Genomic DNA, 16,027 nt, shown 5'->3' on the forward strand with positions numbered 1-16,027 from the left:
GGGACTGTAGTGGCTATTCCTGGTTGTCAACTTGACAATATTTGGAATGAACTACAATCCGGAATTGGAAGGCTCACCAGTGACCCTTATCTGGAGGCTTGGAGATCCTTATCTGGATCTTGGTTTGAAGATCTTGAGCCATAGTGGCTATGGATTCCAGAAGATTGAATCTCCGAGTTAAGGAACATACCTTTAATCTGGGCTATGCCTTTCATCTGGGATTTAAAGGTGTGGTGGAACACACCTTTAATCTGGGCTACACCTTTTGCTGGAGACAATATAAGGACATTGGAAGAAGGGAGTCTAGCTCTTGCTCTAGCTCTTGCTCCTGCTCCTTCGCCTGCTTGCTACGTGAGACTGAGTAACTGCTAGATCCTTGGACTTCCATTCACAGCTGCGACTGAACAATTGTTGGGAATTGAGCTGCCGACTGTAAGTCATCAATAAATTCCTTTATTATCTAGAGACTATCCATACGTTCTGTGACTCTAGAGAACCCTGACTAATACAGAAGTTGGTACCAGGAGTGGTTCTAGAGTAACAGAAGTACAAGGATGAATCTTTTAAAATTCTGGAATTGGCTTGTTGATCCACCAGCACTTTCAACTATTGAAACCTCTCCAGATTCTCTCCCTCCTGGGAGCTCAGAGAATTTTGAAGACCCATGGTTGAAACTATATTCCGAACTTAAAGAAGCTAATGCCCTTGATTTTCTTAATGAATTAGGTGATTCAGTGCACAAAGCTTTCTACAAGATGGGGAAAAAATCGAAAAATGATTTTACTGGCTGGCTGCTCTTAGTATCTGTGGAAAAAATGATGAATGAAAGGAAGGAGTTGTGTGATAAAATCGAAAGGCTCCAGACACAAGTAAACGATCTAAAAGTTGCTAAGTGTGTCCTTGAGGAGAATCTTCTCTCTTGTAGCAATAGAGCTCAAGTTGCAGAAAATCAAACAGAAACTCTCATTGTAAGGTTGGCTGAACTACAGCGAAAATTCAAGTCTCAGCCTCAGAGTGTGTCGACAGTTAAAGTAAGGGCTCTAATTGGCAAAGAATGGGATCCTACAACATGGGATGGGGATGTGTGGGAAGACCATGTTGAAGCTGAGAATTTTGAATCCTCAGATTCTCAAGGGTTTGCCCCACCTGAGGAAGTAGTACCCTCAGCCCCACCTCTTGAAATAATGCCTTCCCCACATGAGGAAATTAATTTTGCAGAGTCTGCTCACGGCCCACCAATAGTTTCTTCTAGACCTGTAACCAGACTCAAAGCAAAACAGGCTCCTAGAGGGGAGGTAGAAAGTGTAGTCCATGAGGAAATTCGCTACACTACTAAGGAGCTTAATGAGTTTGCTAATTCATTCAAGCAGAAACCTGGTGAATATGTGTGGGAATGGATTTTAAGGGTGTGGGATAAGGGTGGAAGGAACATAAAACTAGAGCAGGCTGAGTTTATTGACATGGGTCCTCTGAGTAGAGATTCTAGGTTTAATACGGAAGCTCGCATAGTTAAAAAAGGTGTCAAAAGTTTGTTTGAATGGTTGGCTGAGGTGTTTATCAAAAGATGGCCTACTGGAAATGACTTGGAGATGCCTGATATTCCATGGCTTAGTGTTGATGAAGGGATTTTAAGACTTAGGGAAATTGCAATGCTAGAGTGGATATATTGTGTAAAGCATAATTGTCCACAATGGGAAGGTCCAGAAGATATGCCTTTCACCAGCTCTATAAGACGCAAATTGGTGAGAGGGGCACCAGCACATTTGAAGGGTTTTGTTCTTTCCCTTTTCCTTGTGCCAGATCTTAGCATTGGAGATGCTTCTGCTCAATTAGATGAATTAAATTCACTGGGTTTAGTTGGATTCCGAGGTAACAAGGGCCAGGTGGCAGCATTGAATCGCCCGAGACAAGGTGATTCTAGTTATAATGGACAGCGTAGACAACAGAATGTTTATAATAACATACCCAGTAATGGTCAGCACAGGAGAGGTGAAATTTATAATGGCATGACTCGGTTGGACCTTTGGTACTGGCTAACCAATCATGGTGTTTCCAGGAATGAAATACATAGGAAGCCTACTGCATATTTGTTTGATCTGTATAAGCAGAAAAATTCTCAAACAAATGAAAGAAAGGCTACATTAGATCGTGGTAAACAGCCAAATGAAAGAAAGGCTACATTAGATCGTGGTAAACAGCAATCTCGGCCAGTGAATCAATTTCCAGACTTGAGACAGTTTGCAGATCCAGAACCCCTTGAATGAAGGGGTGGCCAGGTTCCGCTGAGGAAGGATCTTGATAAGACACTCAAAGGTTTTGCTGTTACCCTTTCTCCAGTTCTTCCCCAGAGGGACCTACGGCCTTTTACAAGGGTAACTGTACACTGGGGAAAAGGAAATAATCAGACTTTTCGGGGTCTGCTGGATACTGGTTCTGAGTTGACACTGATCCCAGGGGATCCCAAGAAACATTGTGGCCCTCCAGTTAAAGTAGGGGCTTATGGAGGGCAGGTGATTAATGGAGTTTTGACTGATGTCCGACTCACAGTAGGTCCAGTAGGTCCCCGGACACATCCTGTGGTGATTTCCCCAGTTCCAGAATGTATAATTGGGATAGATATACTCAGAAATTGGCAGAATTCTCATATTGGTTCCCTGAACTGTAGAGTGAGGGCTATTATGGTTGGAAAGGCCAAATGGAAGCCTTTAGAGTTGCCTCTGCCAAAGAAAATAGTGAATCAAAAACAGTATCGTATTCCTGGAGGCATTGCAGAAATTACTGCCACTATCAAGGACTTGAAAGATGCAGGGGTGGTGGTTCTCACCACATCTCCATTTAACTCTCCTATCTGGCCAGTGCAGAAAACAGATGGATCATGGAGAATGACAGTTGATTACCGAAAACTAAATCAGGTGGTAACTCCAATTGCAGCTGCTGTACCAGATGTAGTTTCGTTACTTGAGCAAATTAACACATCTCCTGGCACCTGGTATGCGGCTATTGATCTGGCAAATGCCTTCTTCTCAGTACCTGTCCATAAGGACCACCAGAAGCAATTTGCTTTCAGTTGGCAAGGCCAACAGTATACTTTCACAGTTTTGCCTCAAGGATATATTAACTCTCCTGCCCTGTGTCATAATTTAGTTAGAAGGGATCTTGATCGTCTGGATCTTCCACAAAATATCGCATTGGTGCACTATATTGATGACATTATGCTGATTGGACCAAGTGAGCAGGAAGTAGCAACTACTTTGGACTCATTGGTAACACATATGCGTATCAGAGGATGGGAAATAAATCCAACCAAAATTCAACGACCATCTACCTCAGTGAAATTCTTAGGAGTCCAGTGGTGTGGGGCATGCAGAGATATTCCTTCTAAGGTGAAAGATAAGTTATTGCACCTGGCCCCTCCTACAACCAAGAAAGAAGCACAACGTTTAGTGGGTCTATTTGGATTCTGGAGACAACACATCCCTCACTTGGGTGTGTTACTTAGGCCTATTTACCAAGTGACTCGGAAAGCTGCTAGCTTTGTGTGGGGCCTGGAACAGGAGAAGGCCCTTCAACAGGTTCAGGCTGCTGTGCAGGCTGCTCTACCACTTGGACCATATGACCCAGCAGACCCGATGGTACTTGAGGTGTCTGTGGCTGATAGAGATGCTGTTTGGAGCCTCTGGCAGGCCCCTGTAGGTGAATCACAGAAAAGACCTTTGGGATTTTGGAGCAAAGCTCTGCCATCATCTGCAGACAACTATTCTCCCTTTGAAAAACAGCTCTTGGCCTGCTATTGGGCCTTAGTGGAAACTGAACGTTTGACAATAGGACACCAAGTTACTATGCGACCTGAACTACCCATCATGAGCTGGGTACTATCAGACCCTGCAAGTCATAAAGTGGGACGCGCACAGCAGCAGTCTATTATCAAATGGAAGTGGTATATACGTGATCGGGCCAAAGCAGGTCCTGAAGGCACAAGCAAGTTACATGAAGAAGTTGCTCAAATGCCTATGGTTTCTACTCCTGTTACAATGCCATCTGCTCCCAAACATGTGCCTATAGCCTCATGGGGTGTTCCCTATGATCAACTGACCGAAGAGGAGAAGACTAGAGCCTGGTTTACTGATGGCTCTGCACGTTATGCAGGCACCACCCAGAAGTGGACAGCTGCAGCATTACAACCCCTTTCTGGGACAACCCTGCAAGACACAGGTGAAGGGAAATCTTCACAGTGGGCAGAACTTCGGGCAGTACACATGGTATTACAGTTTGTTTGCAAGAAGAAATGGCCAGATGTACGATTATTCACTGACTCATGGGCTGTAGCCAATGGATTGGCTGGATGGTCAGGCACTTGGAAAGATCACAATTGGAAAATTGGTGAGAAAGACATCTGGGGAAGAAGTATGTGGATAGATCTCTCCAAATGGGCAAAGGATGTGAAGATATTTGTGTCCCATGTAAATGCTCACCAAAAGGTGACTTCAGCCGAGGAGGAGTTCAATAATCAAGTGGATAAGATGACCCGTTCTGTGGACAGTCAGCCTCTCTCCCCAGCCATCCCTGTCATTGCTCAATGGGCACATGAACAAAGTGGCCATGGTGGTCGAGATGGAGGTTATGCTTGGGCTCAGCAACACGGGCTTCCACTCACCAAAGCTGACCTGGCTACGGCTGCTGCTGATTGCCAGATCTGCCAACAGCAGAAACCAACACTGAGCCCCAGATATGGCACCATTCCTCGAGGTGACCAGCCAGCAACCTGGTGGCAGGTTGACTACATTGGACCACTTCCTTCGTGGAAAGGACAGCGTTTTGTTCTTACTGGAGTAGATACTTATTCTGGTTATGGATTTGCCTTTCCTGCACGTAATGCCTCTGCTAAAACCACCATTCACGGACTGACAGAATGCCTCATCTATCGTCATGGTATTCCACACAGTATTGCTTCTGACCAAGGAACTCATTTCACAGCCAGAGAAGTACGACAGTGGGCTCACGATCATGGAATTCACTGGTCTTACCACATTCCCCATCATCCTGAAGCAGCTGGGCTGATAGAAAGATGGAATGGCCTTTTGAAGACGCAGTTACAGCGCCAATTAGGTGGTAACAGCTTGGAAGGCTGGGGCAGAGTTCTTCAGAAGGCAGTATATGCTTTGAATCAGCGCTCGATATATGGTACAGTTTCACCCATAGCCAGGATTCATGGGTCCAGGAATCAAGGGGTGGAAAACGGAATAGTTCCACTTACTATCACTCCTAGTGACCCTCTAGGAAAATTTTTGCTTCCTGTCCCCATAACTCTAGGTTCTGCTGGCTTAGAAGTTTTGGCTCCAGAGAGGGGAGTGCTCCTACCAGGAGCTACAACAAACATTTCATTGAACTGGAAGCTCAGACTTCCCCCTGGTCATTTTGGGCTTCTAATGCCCTTAAACCAACAGGCTAAGAAAGGAATAACAGTGTTAGGAGGGGTGATAGATCCAGATTACCATGGAGAAATTGGATTACCTCTTCACAATGGTGGTAAGCAAGATTATGTCTGGAGTGTAGGAGATCCCTTAGGGCGTCTCTTAGTACTACCATGTCCTGTGATTAAAGTCAATGGGAAACTACAACAGCCTAATCCAAGCAGGATGACAAAGGACACAGACCCATCAGGAATGAAGGTATGGGTCAATCCTCCAGGAAAAGAGCCAAGACCTGCTGAGGTGCTGGCTGAAGGAGAAGGAAATACAGAATGGGTAGTAGAGGAAGGTAGTTATAAATACCAATTAAGGCCACGTAACCAGTTGCAGAAACGAGGATTATAAAGTAATATGAATGCCCATTGTAAATTTACTAATGCGTTTGCGATTGTACGAGGGATAGTTATATCATGTTAGGCGTATTTACAACCTTGTTATTGTTTCATGTGAACATGAGATATTATTTGTGTCAAGTTGACAAGGGGTGGATTGTAGTGGCTATTCCTGGTTGTCAACTTGACAATATTTGGAATGAACTACAATCCGGAATTGGAAGGCTCACCAGTGACCCTTATCTGGAGGCTTGGAGATCCTTATCTGGATCTTGGTTTGAAGATCTTGAGCCATAGTGGCTATGGATTCCAGAAGATTGAATCTCCGAGTTAAGGAACATACCTTTAATCTGGGCTATGCCTTTCATCTGGGATTTAAAGGTGTGGTGGAACACACCTTTAATCTGGGCTACACCTTTTGCTGGAGACAATATAAGGACATTGGAAGAAGGGAGTCTAGCTCTTGCTCTAGCTCTTGCTCCTGCTCCTTCGCCTGCTTGCTACGTGAGACTGAGTAACTGCTAGATCCTTGGACTTCCATTCACAGCTGCGACTGAACAATTGTTGGGAATTGAGCTGCCGACTGTAAGTCATCAATAAATTCCTTTATTATCTAGAGACTATCCATACGTTCTGTGACTCTAGAGAACCCTGACTAATACAGGGACCCTACACACCAGTGGTTAACTTGTAACATTCAACTTTTGGGGATAATGTAAGAGGGATATCTGTGGCCAGATCCAAAGCTGCACTTCCTTCTGTAGTATGCATAAGATCAGAAATATCTAATTCTGATTATCTTGCCTGCTTGGTACCTCCTGACTGACCAAAGGAAACTGGCTCCTATTGTTTGCTATGGAGCCTCGAGCTGACCCGCCCCTCGGTTTGTTTCCTGATGGCAAGAGATTAGCTCTTATGTCTCTCTTACACCAGCAGTCCATTGACCAATGTTTGCTCTTTCCACCATGGCTATAGAGTACCCTGGAAGCCTTTGTGGCTCACAGCCACCAGAACCTGCTTGCTCTCTCCTATGATTACCATATTCTCTAGAGTCATCACACCTGTTATTGTGAGCTCTGGATCTTTTAGCCTTACAATTTCTTTGGAAATTCACCACAATTAAAACATCAAGCATTTTTGATTCCTGATGTTTCTAGCTTTGATTTGACCTATGATACTGGCATTATACTCCTGAGAACCAATAGCAATGGTCTCCCATATTCATTCATCTATCAGGGCTCCCCATGCTTTCAATGGTCTGATTGCTCTCTTATACCCTGGGTTTGCTTTCTTTTTCTTTTTCTCTTTCTCTCTCTTGTGCCTCCACCACAACAAGCACTGTAATTGTTGTCCAGCTTCTAATACAGCTGACACCAATCCCTTCCAATCTTGAGGGATCACCCTATGCTGTGTAGCCCAGTTATTTAGCATCTCTTTGACAAAGGAAGAATGTAGACCATAAGATACTATAGCTTCTTTAAAATGGTTTAAATTTGACATTTGTATCGATCTCCAGGTCAATTCATTATAAGCCTGTCCACCATTGTTAGCTGCACAAGACTGGGAAGGCTGACGGTGCCTGTGTAGGCCCAAGCAAATTCTCTGGTGGTGCACTTGGCTGCACCTTACCTGATGTGACTGTGCTATTGCTTGCTCTTTCCGGTCCCTAGAAGCAGGGCTGGGTGGCAGTTTACCTTCCAGCCTAGCTTGCTTTCATCGTGTGGTACCTGCCCAGTCTCACTCTCCAAGCCGGAACTTTCTTCTCCTCCCAGTGGCCCTTGTTCTCCAAGCACTTCTGCCTCTATCCGCAGACTCTCTAAATGCAAAGCCAACTCTACAGTCTTCTCTAACAGAAGGGAATTGTCGGGTTCCCCATTAAACTTTTTCAAAATAGTATACATGAAAATTATTTAAAGCAAAACCAAAAAACCCTGTCTGGGAGCAAGGCAGGATACCTCCCAGCTGCAGTAGCTGCCATTTTGCCAGTCTCCTTAAGCAACATTGTTAACCCTGTTTCCCCTACACAATCTGCCGATTCCTCTACATTAGAAGCAGGATTAGCCATTAGGCCTAAGCCACACTGTAACTAAGTTTTTTCATTCCCTGTAAATACATAAGCATAACCACATCCCCATCTTAGCACTATTGCAGGTTTCCACTCTGATGTCATTGCATCCTTGTAGTCTATTGGTTGGCCAAGTCCCTCGGTTTTTTTTTCAATAACCCAGCATCTCTCAGCTGCTGTTGTTCATTTTTCACCAACCTTAAGAAACTTTAGAGTTAACAAAGCATTATTTAGTCTGTCCCTGGGGGTTTTTAAATCCTATTTCTATAAGCCTGCTGCCTCCCCTGTCCCCAAACCCCCAATGCTGGACAGTTTGCATGGAAATCCTCCAAGCTCTCCAAATGGACAGCTAAAACTGTATCTGGTCTCCCTCAGCCTTGCTCTCTCCTCCACACCATTCTGGGTATACTTGATAATAAACAGCTTACAGCCTAGACTCAGTGTCAGTGTTGTCTTCCTAGCTGGGCTGGTCAGTTTTCTTTCACTAAAGCAAATGCCTGGGCAAGAAGAGCTCACGAGGACAGAAGGCTTTGGTTTTGCTCGTGTGTTCCTGTGTTTTTAACTCACACTTCTAGATGATTCTGTCCCTGATTGACAGGCCTCATTGCTTCAGGTCTGTGGCGAGACACATCATCATGGCAGGGTGGTATGGCAGACAAAATCCCTCCCCTACAGTCTGGTGCTGGCGTTGCTCACCTGTTATCCCAGCACTGGGGAAGCAGAGGCAGGTGGATCTTGGAGTTTGAGGTCAGACTTGTCTACAGAGCAAATTCTGGGACAGTTAAGGCTACACAAAGAAACTTCTGTCTTGAAAAACCAAACCAAACCAAAAACCAAAACCCTCATCTAAGGACCAGGAAGGGAAAGAGGTCGAGTTCCCATAATTCCTCTTAGAGGGTATGACCCTGTTCCCTACTCCACCCCATCCTCCCATCTTCCATGTCCAGAAGCTATCTTGCTGGGCTTCACCTTTTTGGATATCCCACTCTCTGTTTCCCTGTATCAACAAGTTGGGGACTAAGGCTCTAACACAGGGCCCAGGGAGGACATTGCAAATTCCAGGTGTAGTATTGATCTTTGATTGACAACATGCTAATCAGAACAGTAACAAAAGCAGGAGCAAATCCAAACTGGAAACAACCTACATGTTGAACATCAAGAAAATGTTCAACAGATAAATGGCTGCCCACGAGATGAAATAAGACAAGGGGCAACTAAAGCATACTTGATATAGAGGGAACTCTCTGCTCTGCCTTTAATTTAACAAGCAAGATCCATAACACAGCCCTACTAGCCCTTCATTTAAAAGGGATGTGTGCACAGATTCAGGACAGCCTCTTCAGGGAAGTGGCAGGGCTGGAAGCATGGATTAGAAACATGTTCTGAAGACGGAACATGCTCAGAGAGCCAGGCCGGGATGGCTGGCAGCATTGGAGTTGGCTTCTGTCTGTCTTCCTCATGAGCCTCTTGGCTTAGGATACATCACAAAATGCTCTAATCCCTGATGCATTACCCAAACACCACTCACCTACGTTACTTGTAGGAACTGAATTGTTAACTTAGGGAAGGGCTTCATGTTAGCGACTGGCTTTCATTGTAGCAATCTTTTGGAATGATTATCTTTCAGAGAGCTGAGGTGTTGAGGGCTATGGCAACTTAACTACTGAAGTGATAGTGACAGGTATGAACCTCTCTGGTACTCAGGCTACCTTGAGGGGAGGACGAGCAGAAGCCACATAGTGACCAGAGCTGTTTATTAACTCCAGTTAACGGAGGCAAGCAAGACTCAAAGAGCTTGTGCCACATTTCTTGTCATCTTAAGCCCTAGTGAACCCTTGTAGCCATTTCACCCTATCAGCGGGAGAACATGTCCACAGGTGGCTCAGAAGACAGCATGTGATTGGTGCAAATCCAGCCTGCTGTTGGCAATAAGGAACATGTGATTGGCAAAACTACCTTTGCTATGCCTGCTTTCTGGTTCATTCTTCTGGTTATCGAGAAGAAACCCTAGTGGGAATCCCCTGATGTTGCAAACGTAGGCCCAGTTAAAGTTTTCACCCAATGCCCTTCTCCTTGATTGCTCTTGATATTCACTGACAGTCAGGCAGGCTGCACTGGTGATGTGAGGGGTAGACAGTGCCACAGCAGGGGCAAGAGAGGACAGCTAAGAGATTCCAAAGAGTGGCCAGGTAAGGGAGGCAGGAGGCAGAGATGGTGTAGGTCACAAAAGGAAACCTCATTGCAGGAAAGGCTGCGAAATACCAAGGTAGGGGCCTGCGTGCAAGCCATGGTCGTGGCAAGAGTTACACGGAGCTGCTAAGCCCCACGGGCCAAGGGTCTCCACACCTGAGCCTTGAGATCGGTGACAGTAGCCGGCACTCACCCCTGCAGGTGCTTCTAGGAGCTCAGGATTACAGAAGCAGGTGGGTGCCAGGCATTAGCAATCAAATCCCAGAGCAACAATCCCCTCCAATCTGAGCACCCCAAGGCCTAAGTCAGCCCCCTAGAACTCAGAAACAACAACCTGCAGTTCAGGACTTGAGCTGGGGCCCAGGCTCTTGACTTGCCAACTCATGATGCCCATCTGAAACAGAGTGAAGGAGGCCTCGATAGCTAATTGGTTGGTCGTAGTCAGATGATGAGGACTCGTGCTAGGAATGTGCTTGAGAGTTAATGATGAGATATGGATGATTCTTGGAAATATATAGGCAGGAAGTAAATGAAGATGCGGGGCATAAGATAAAACTGCAAGCTGTTCTTTTTGGTCAATCCCTCACCCCAACACTCTTAAAATGAGGAAGTCACAAGAGCTCCCAGAAAGAGGAATGGAAGAAGGCACACCCTTGAGGACAAGTGCAGAGTTAGTCCCAAACCCAACTCCACCCCATAGCCTTGTCACGTGCACCAATCACCATCTGCTCAGTATTATTTATGGTTAAGACTTGAAATCGGATGTCCCAAAATACAGACCACTGGGCACAAAACCCAGCAAGACTCTGTCTTGTGTGCTTGTGGCTTCTGCTTGTCCCTCCCACACCAACCCTCCGGGATATAGTTCTCAACTCTGACTGAGTTCCTGCCTCTGGTCACTGCTGCACAGGGAAGCCAAGACTTCACACTGGTAACTGGGCCAGGGTTGCCAGGGAGACCAGTGGGGCAGGGAACGTGCAAGACGCTTCACAGAGAGGGAGGACGTTGGGCTTGGATGACCTAAGTGGAAAGAGATACAAGAGGAGAGTGTGGGATTTAATTTCCCTTGATTGGATTATGGGTGCCTCGATTCCAAGGGAGACAAAGACCCAGATGCAGCCCCAGTTGGGGATCCACTGCAGCCAACCTTCCTCTCAGTCTAGCCCTACTCTAATCTCAGTGTTAGCCCCAAATCCAGTTTGGGCGTTTGAATCAGCCCTGATTGAAAATCAAATTGAACCCTATTCTGCTTCCAGATTCACTGCAAGCTCGGGTCCAGGTCCTCCCCTGGCTCCTGAGTGTAGGTGTAAATCCCAGGAAGGGCGCAGCCTCAAGACCTGACCCATAGCAGACCTAACAATAGCAATAAGTTCAGCTTTTGATATTACCTCCAAATTATAAACTCAACTGAACTGTACTACGTCCAATCCTGGCCCCATTTCTAATTCAATTGTAAGCTAGCTCCCTTCAAAAAAAGTTTTTAATTTGCTTTTTTCATTTCCTCTGTCTTCCTTCCTTCTTTTTCCCTTTCCTCCTTCCTTCCTTTCTCTCCCCCCCACCCCCCCCCCAAAAAAAAGCTGAGGACTGAACCCAGGTCCTTGTCCTTGTAGGCAGTGCTCTACCACCAAGCTAAATATATACCTCTTTCATTTTTCAATTTTAATCATTTATTTATTTAATGTGTGTGAGAGTTTTGCCTGTGTGTACATGTGTGCTCCTGTGTGCCTGTTGTCCACAGAGGTAAGAAGCGGTTATTGGATCTCCTGGAAATAGAGTGAGCTATAATGAATGGTTATGAGCTGCCAGGTCGATCCTGGAAACTGAACCCAGGTTCTCTGAAAGAACAACAAATGCTCTTCACCACTGAGCCGTCTGCCCAGCCCTCTCCAGGCTGCCTCATTCTTGCTCTAACATGGCATATCCGACTTCAGTTCCAGGCTTTACCTCATTAAAGCTTCTAGCACTCTCCTTGGTCCCAGATCCGTATCTGTCTGGATCCTGGTGTCTTGGTTTCCGTCCAGACAGCCCCAGAGGCCTCGTGTTTGTTCAAGTGTAACAATGATATACGAAAACCTCCAGAACTCAAGGATCGAGGAGAAAACCCAAGAGCCTGGTAAAGGTGAGAGCAGAGCCCATACTCCTGGCCCAGCATCTTCACTTGTCCCCAATCTGTGTGTGTGTCCACCCTGGGCAGAGCTGTGTGCTTGAGTCTGGTGGATGCTGGACTCAGGACCCAGGACCCATTGTGAAGAGGATACAAGGTCCTTAGGAAGACAGGGTCAACGAAGACCTCAGGGACTCATCTTCCTGTGCTCTATAGGGGTGTACAATGCAGGGACCTGGGGTTGGAGGGGAGCTCATTTAATTAGTCCTGCAGGCATGTGTGAACCCTGCCGGCCCCTATCTGGGTGCTCCCAGTTTCTCCCCCACAGGCTCGGATTACAAGACCTTACCATGCACTTGTTTCTGATTGGGTGTTAAACACATCCTCTGATCTGTGAGAGGCCCAACAGACTACAGACTTCCAATGCTTTAGAGGTGTCAAATGCCCGGGCAACCTGGCGCTCCATAACTTTCTAGCTATGCCCGTACCCTTGCAGTGAATAGCCTTCACTGCCCCCCTCCTGTAACCCCGTTCTTCTCCCTTCTGCCTCTTACAGTCTGGATCCTGAGTCATGACATCCCCTTCTCTTTCAGCAGCTCCTTCCCAGTCCTTCCTGTGGCGCATCCTCTCTTGGACCCACCTCCTCCTGTTCTCCCTGGGCCTCAGCCTCCTGCTGTTGGTGGTCGTCTCCGTGATTGGATCCCAAAGTGGGTTGCAGGGAGGGAGGAACCACAGGGTGTGTGGGCAGGGTAGAGGAGAGAACCAAGGCAGTGACTGGTGCAGAGGGACAGCAGTTAGGGCCACAGCAAGGACAAGCTTAAGGAGCACAAGGGACAGTGACTTGAGTGAGATGAGAGCAGTGGTGGGGATACTGGTGAAGACACGGAGGCCCCATGGTCAGGCAGCTGCTGGCCATGTCACCTGTTACTGTGCTTGGGTTCTATGGTCTTATCACCTCACCCACTCAGCCTCGGTTTATGCGTGTGCAATGTTGGGTAACAACAGTGCCTACCTACCCTCTGGGTCTCTGTGAGGCAGAGTGTCACTGTGTGTGCAAGAGCCCTGCCTAGTGCTGGCACAGAGGGAACCTGAGAAACAGATCAGAACCTTGGTTCTGATCATCCTGTTGTCCTTATCAGATTCCCAGTTAAGGAGGGACCTAGGCACCCTGAGAGCCACTTTAGACAACACCACCTCCAAGATAAAGGCTGAATTCCAGTCCCTGGACTCCAGGGGTGAGCTGGGCTCTCATGGGGTTCTGGGCTGGAGTGGGCAGGGTAGCAAGGACAGTCCTGAGCTCCGGTTCCTTGTTCTGCAGCTGACAGCTTCGAAAAAGGGATCAGTTCTCTGAAAGTGGATGTGGAGGATCACAGGCAGGAACTGCAGGCAGGTGAGAGGTCCTGGTCTGGAGAGTGTGCAGAAGGGTGTGGGCGAAAGCGAGTTCCTGGTGCTGAGTTACTCTCTTCCAGGCCGAGACTTGAGCCAGAAGGTGACTTCTCTGGAGAGCACAGTGGAGAAGAGGGAGCAGGCTCTCAAAACAGGTGAGGCTGAGGTTCCTTCTGTGCCCTGGCAGGAGGTGTGAGCATGCGCAGTGTGTGGAGACGGTCCCAGACTGGGCACTGGCAGGAGGTGTGAGCATGCGCAGTGTGTGGAGCCTGGGCCTTGTGCAGACCATCTGAGCACCAGGAGTTCCCAAGCAGATGCCACAGCCAGAGCGCTATTCTCACTTCTGTCTGTGTGTCCCAGATCTGTCTGATTTAACCGACCATGTGCAACAGCTGAGGAAGGACTTGAAGGCCCTGACGTGCCAGCTGGCCAACCTCAAGAACAACGGTGAGAATGAGAAGTTTGATGGAGGTGGTTTGCTCTAGTTCCTGGGAGGCGAGGACTCGATAGGCATTGCCTCTGCTCTCCATCCTTGCTTTGCTTTTCGTAGGCTCGGAAGTGGCCTGCTGCCCGCTTCACTGGACGGAGCATGAAGGCAGCTGCTATTGGTTCTCTGAGTCTGAGAAGTCGTGGCCTGAAGCTGACAAGTACTGCCGGCTGGAGAATTCTCACCTGGTGGTGGTCAACTCCCTGGAGGAGCAGGTGATGCTTGGATGGGCTCTTTTTGGGAGGCTCTCAGGCTCTGGTCTGAGGGAGAGGTAACCATGCCCTTTTCTTTCTTTAGAATTTTCTACAGAATCGCTTAGCCAATGTGGTTAGTTGGATCGGCCTAACGGACCAAAACGGGCCCTGGCGATGGGTGGATGGGACCGACTTTGAGAAAGGCTTTAAGTGAGTGTGTGCTGTACATTTGCCCTGCTCTCGTGGCCTTTGCTTGGGACTACCTCTTCCTTCAAGGCTCTGGCCCTGGGGTAGATGGTAGAATCTGGGGATATGGCTTAGAGCCTGGTTTCTGGAGGCTGACATGTGTGTTTGTTCATAGGAACTGGGCCCCACTGCAGCCAGATAACTGGTTCGGACACGGACTGGGAGGAGGTGAGGACTGTGCCCACATCACTACAGGTGGTCCCTGGAATGATGATGTCTGCCAGAGAACCTTCCGCTGGATCTGTGAGATGAAGCTGGCCAAGGAGAGCTAGGAGCTCTCGCCAAGTAATTTATTTCTTCAGTGGTTTCAGCTGCTCAAGTCTGGAGTTTGGAATCCTCCTACCCGGTCTCAACATTACTGGGGACCCCCCCCCGCCCCAAGAATTTTAAGGCAAGGAGAAAGGATTGTGTTTGAGCTGGGTAGTGTGGTGTTTGCAAGAATAAGGTTGCTGAAATCTGTGATATTTTGTACAGTGTGCAGCTTATTGTAGGCAACTTTTGAATGTAACAAAAATTAAATACTTTTTGTTGATTTTGCCTTGTTTTATTCTTATCAAAACTGGGTAATAAGATGAAAAACTATATAGACCACAATCTAACATTTATCCTCTTTGAGTAAAAGCAAATTCAAAACATGAGAGGGTAGCCAGGCATCCCCAAAAGATTATAGAAGACAAGTTTACCAAAGCTCGGCTTGAGTTCCTGAGAGCTTCAAGTTCAGGAACGGTGTGGGGTCTCTTATCACCTTGTGAAGACAGTGTGGAGCTAGGATAAGGATCCTCATGCTTGTAATTTCACCCCCTGAAGGCAGAGGCAGGGGGACCATCACCAGTCTGGGCTACACAGTAAGTTCCAGGTCAGCTAGGGCTACACAGTGAGACATCATCTCAAAACTAAAAACAAGAGGAACCTTTGTAAATCGTCATGGGAAAAGGAAAAGCCGAGAGTTGTCCGTTCCATGTTCAAATCACTGGAAGAAGGTGGTGGAGACGTCACTTGTAAGAACTGTGTTCTGGGTTGGTGTGAGTGCTCAGTCGGCAAAGGGGCCTGCTGCCAAGCCTGAAGACCTGAATGTGAACCTTAGCACCCACGTGGTGAAAGGAGAGAGCCAAGTCATGCATGCTGTCCTCCGATCTACACACACACACACACACTCACACACACACACACACACACTCACACTGTTCTGAGTGTTGGTATTTCTCCATGCCTCTAAAGGGTTTATAGGCACAGTTAAGAATACATTGCTGGAAACCCATTTTTCAGACTTATTTTATTTTCATGGTATTTTGTTTTGCTACAGGCTCTCTCTACATAACCCTGGATGACCTAGAACTCACTGTGTAGACCAAGCTGGCCTTGAGTTCATAGGTATCTACCTGCCTCTGCCTTAAAAGTGTGTACCCCCATGCCTGGCTAATTTCATGCATTGTTGTTGTTGTTGTTCCTAAATCATGTATGTGAATCTGAGCGCCGGTGCCTGTGGAGCCCAGGGGAGCGTGGATCACTAGGAGACAGAGCTGCCTTATGTGGGTGGTGGGAACTGAACTCAGAT

At 47.1% G+C, this 16,027-nt stretch overlaps 1 protein-coding gene across 2 annotated transcripts; it reads left to right on the top strand.

The window, feature by feature from the left end:
• The first annotated feature begins 10,792 nt into the window (after positions 1 to 10,792).
• On the top strand, positions 10,793 to 15,006 carry Clec10a (C-type lectin domain family 10, member A). 2 transcript variants are annotated; one of them, NM_001204252.1, is made up of 10 exons: positions 10,793 to 10,986; positions 11,987 to 12,174; positions 12,753 to 12,866; positions 13,299 to 13,394; positions 13,478 to 13,549; positions 13,629 to 13,700; positions 13,906 to 13,992; positions 14,096 to 14,247; positions 14,330 to 14,436; positions 14,588 to 15,006. In NM_001204252.1, exons 2-10 carry the CDS (start codon positions 12,114 to 12,116, stop codon positions 14,742 to 14,744), a joined length of 918 nt encoding a protein of 305 aa, NP_001191181.1. In that variant the 5' UTR covers positions 10,793 to 10,986; positions 11,987 to 12,113; the 3' UTR covers positions 14,745 to 15,006. The 2 variants fall into 2 exon arrangements, with proteins under 2 accessions (NP_001191181.1, NP_034926.1); NM_010796.3 differs by having other exon boundaries at positions 12,756 to 12,866.
• Positions 15,007 to 16,027: the final 1,021 nt, after the last annotated feature.

This window comes from Mus musculus, chromosome 11, assembly GCF_000001635.26.
Source record: "Mus musculus strain C57BL/6J chromosome 11, GRCm38.p6 C57BL/6J".
NCBI classification, from domain to species: domain Eukaryota; kingdom Metazoa; phylum Chordata; class Mammalia; order Rodentia; family Muridae; genus Mus; species Mus musculus.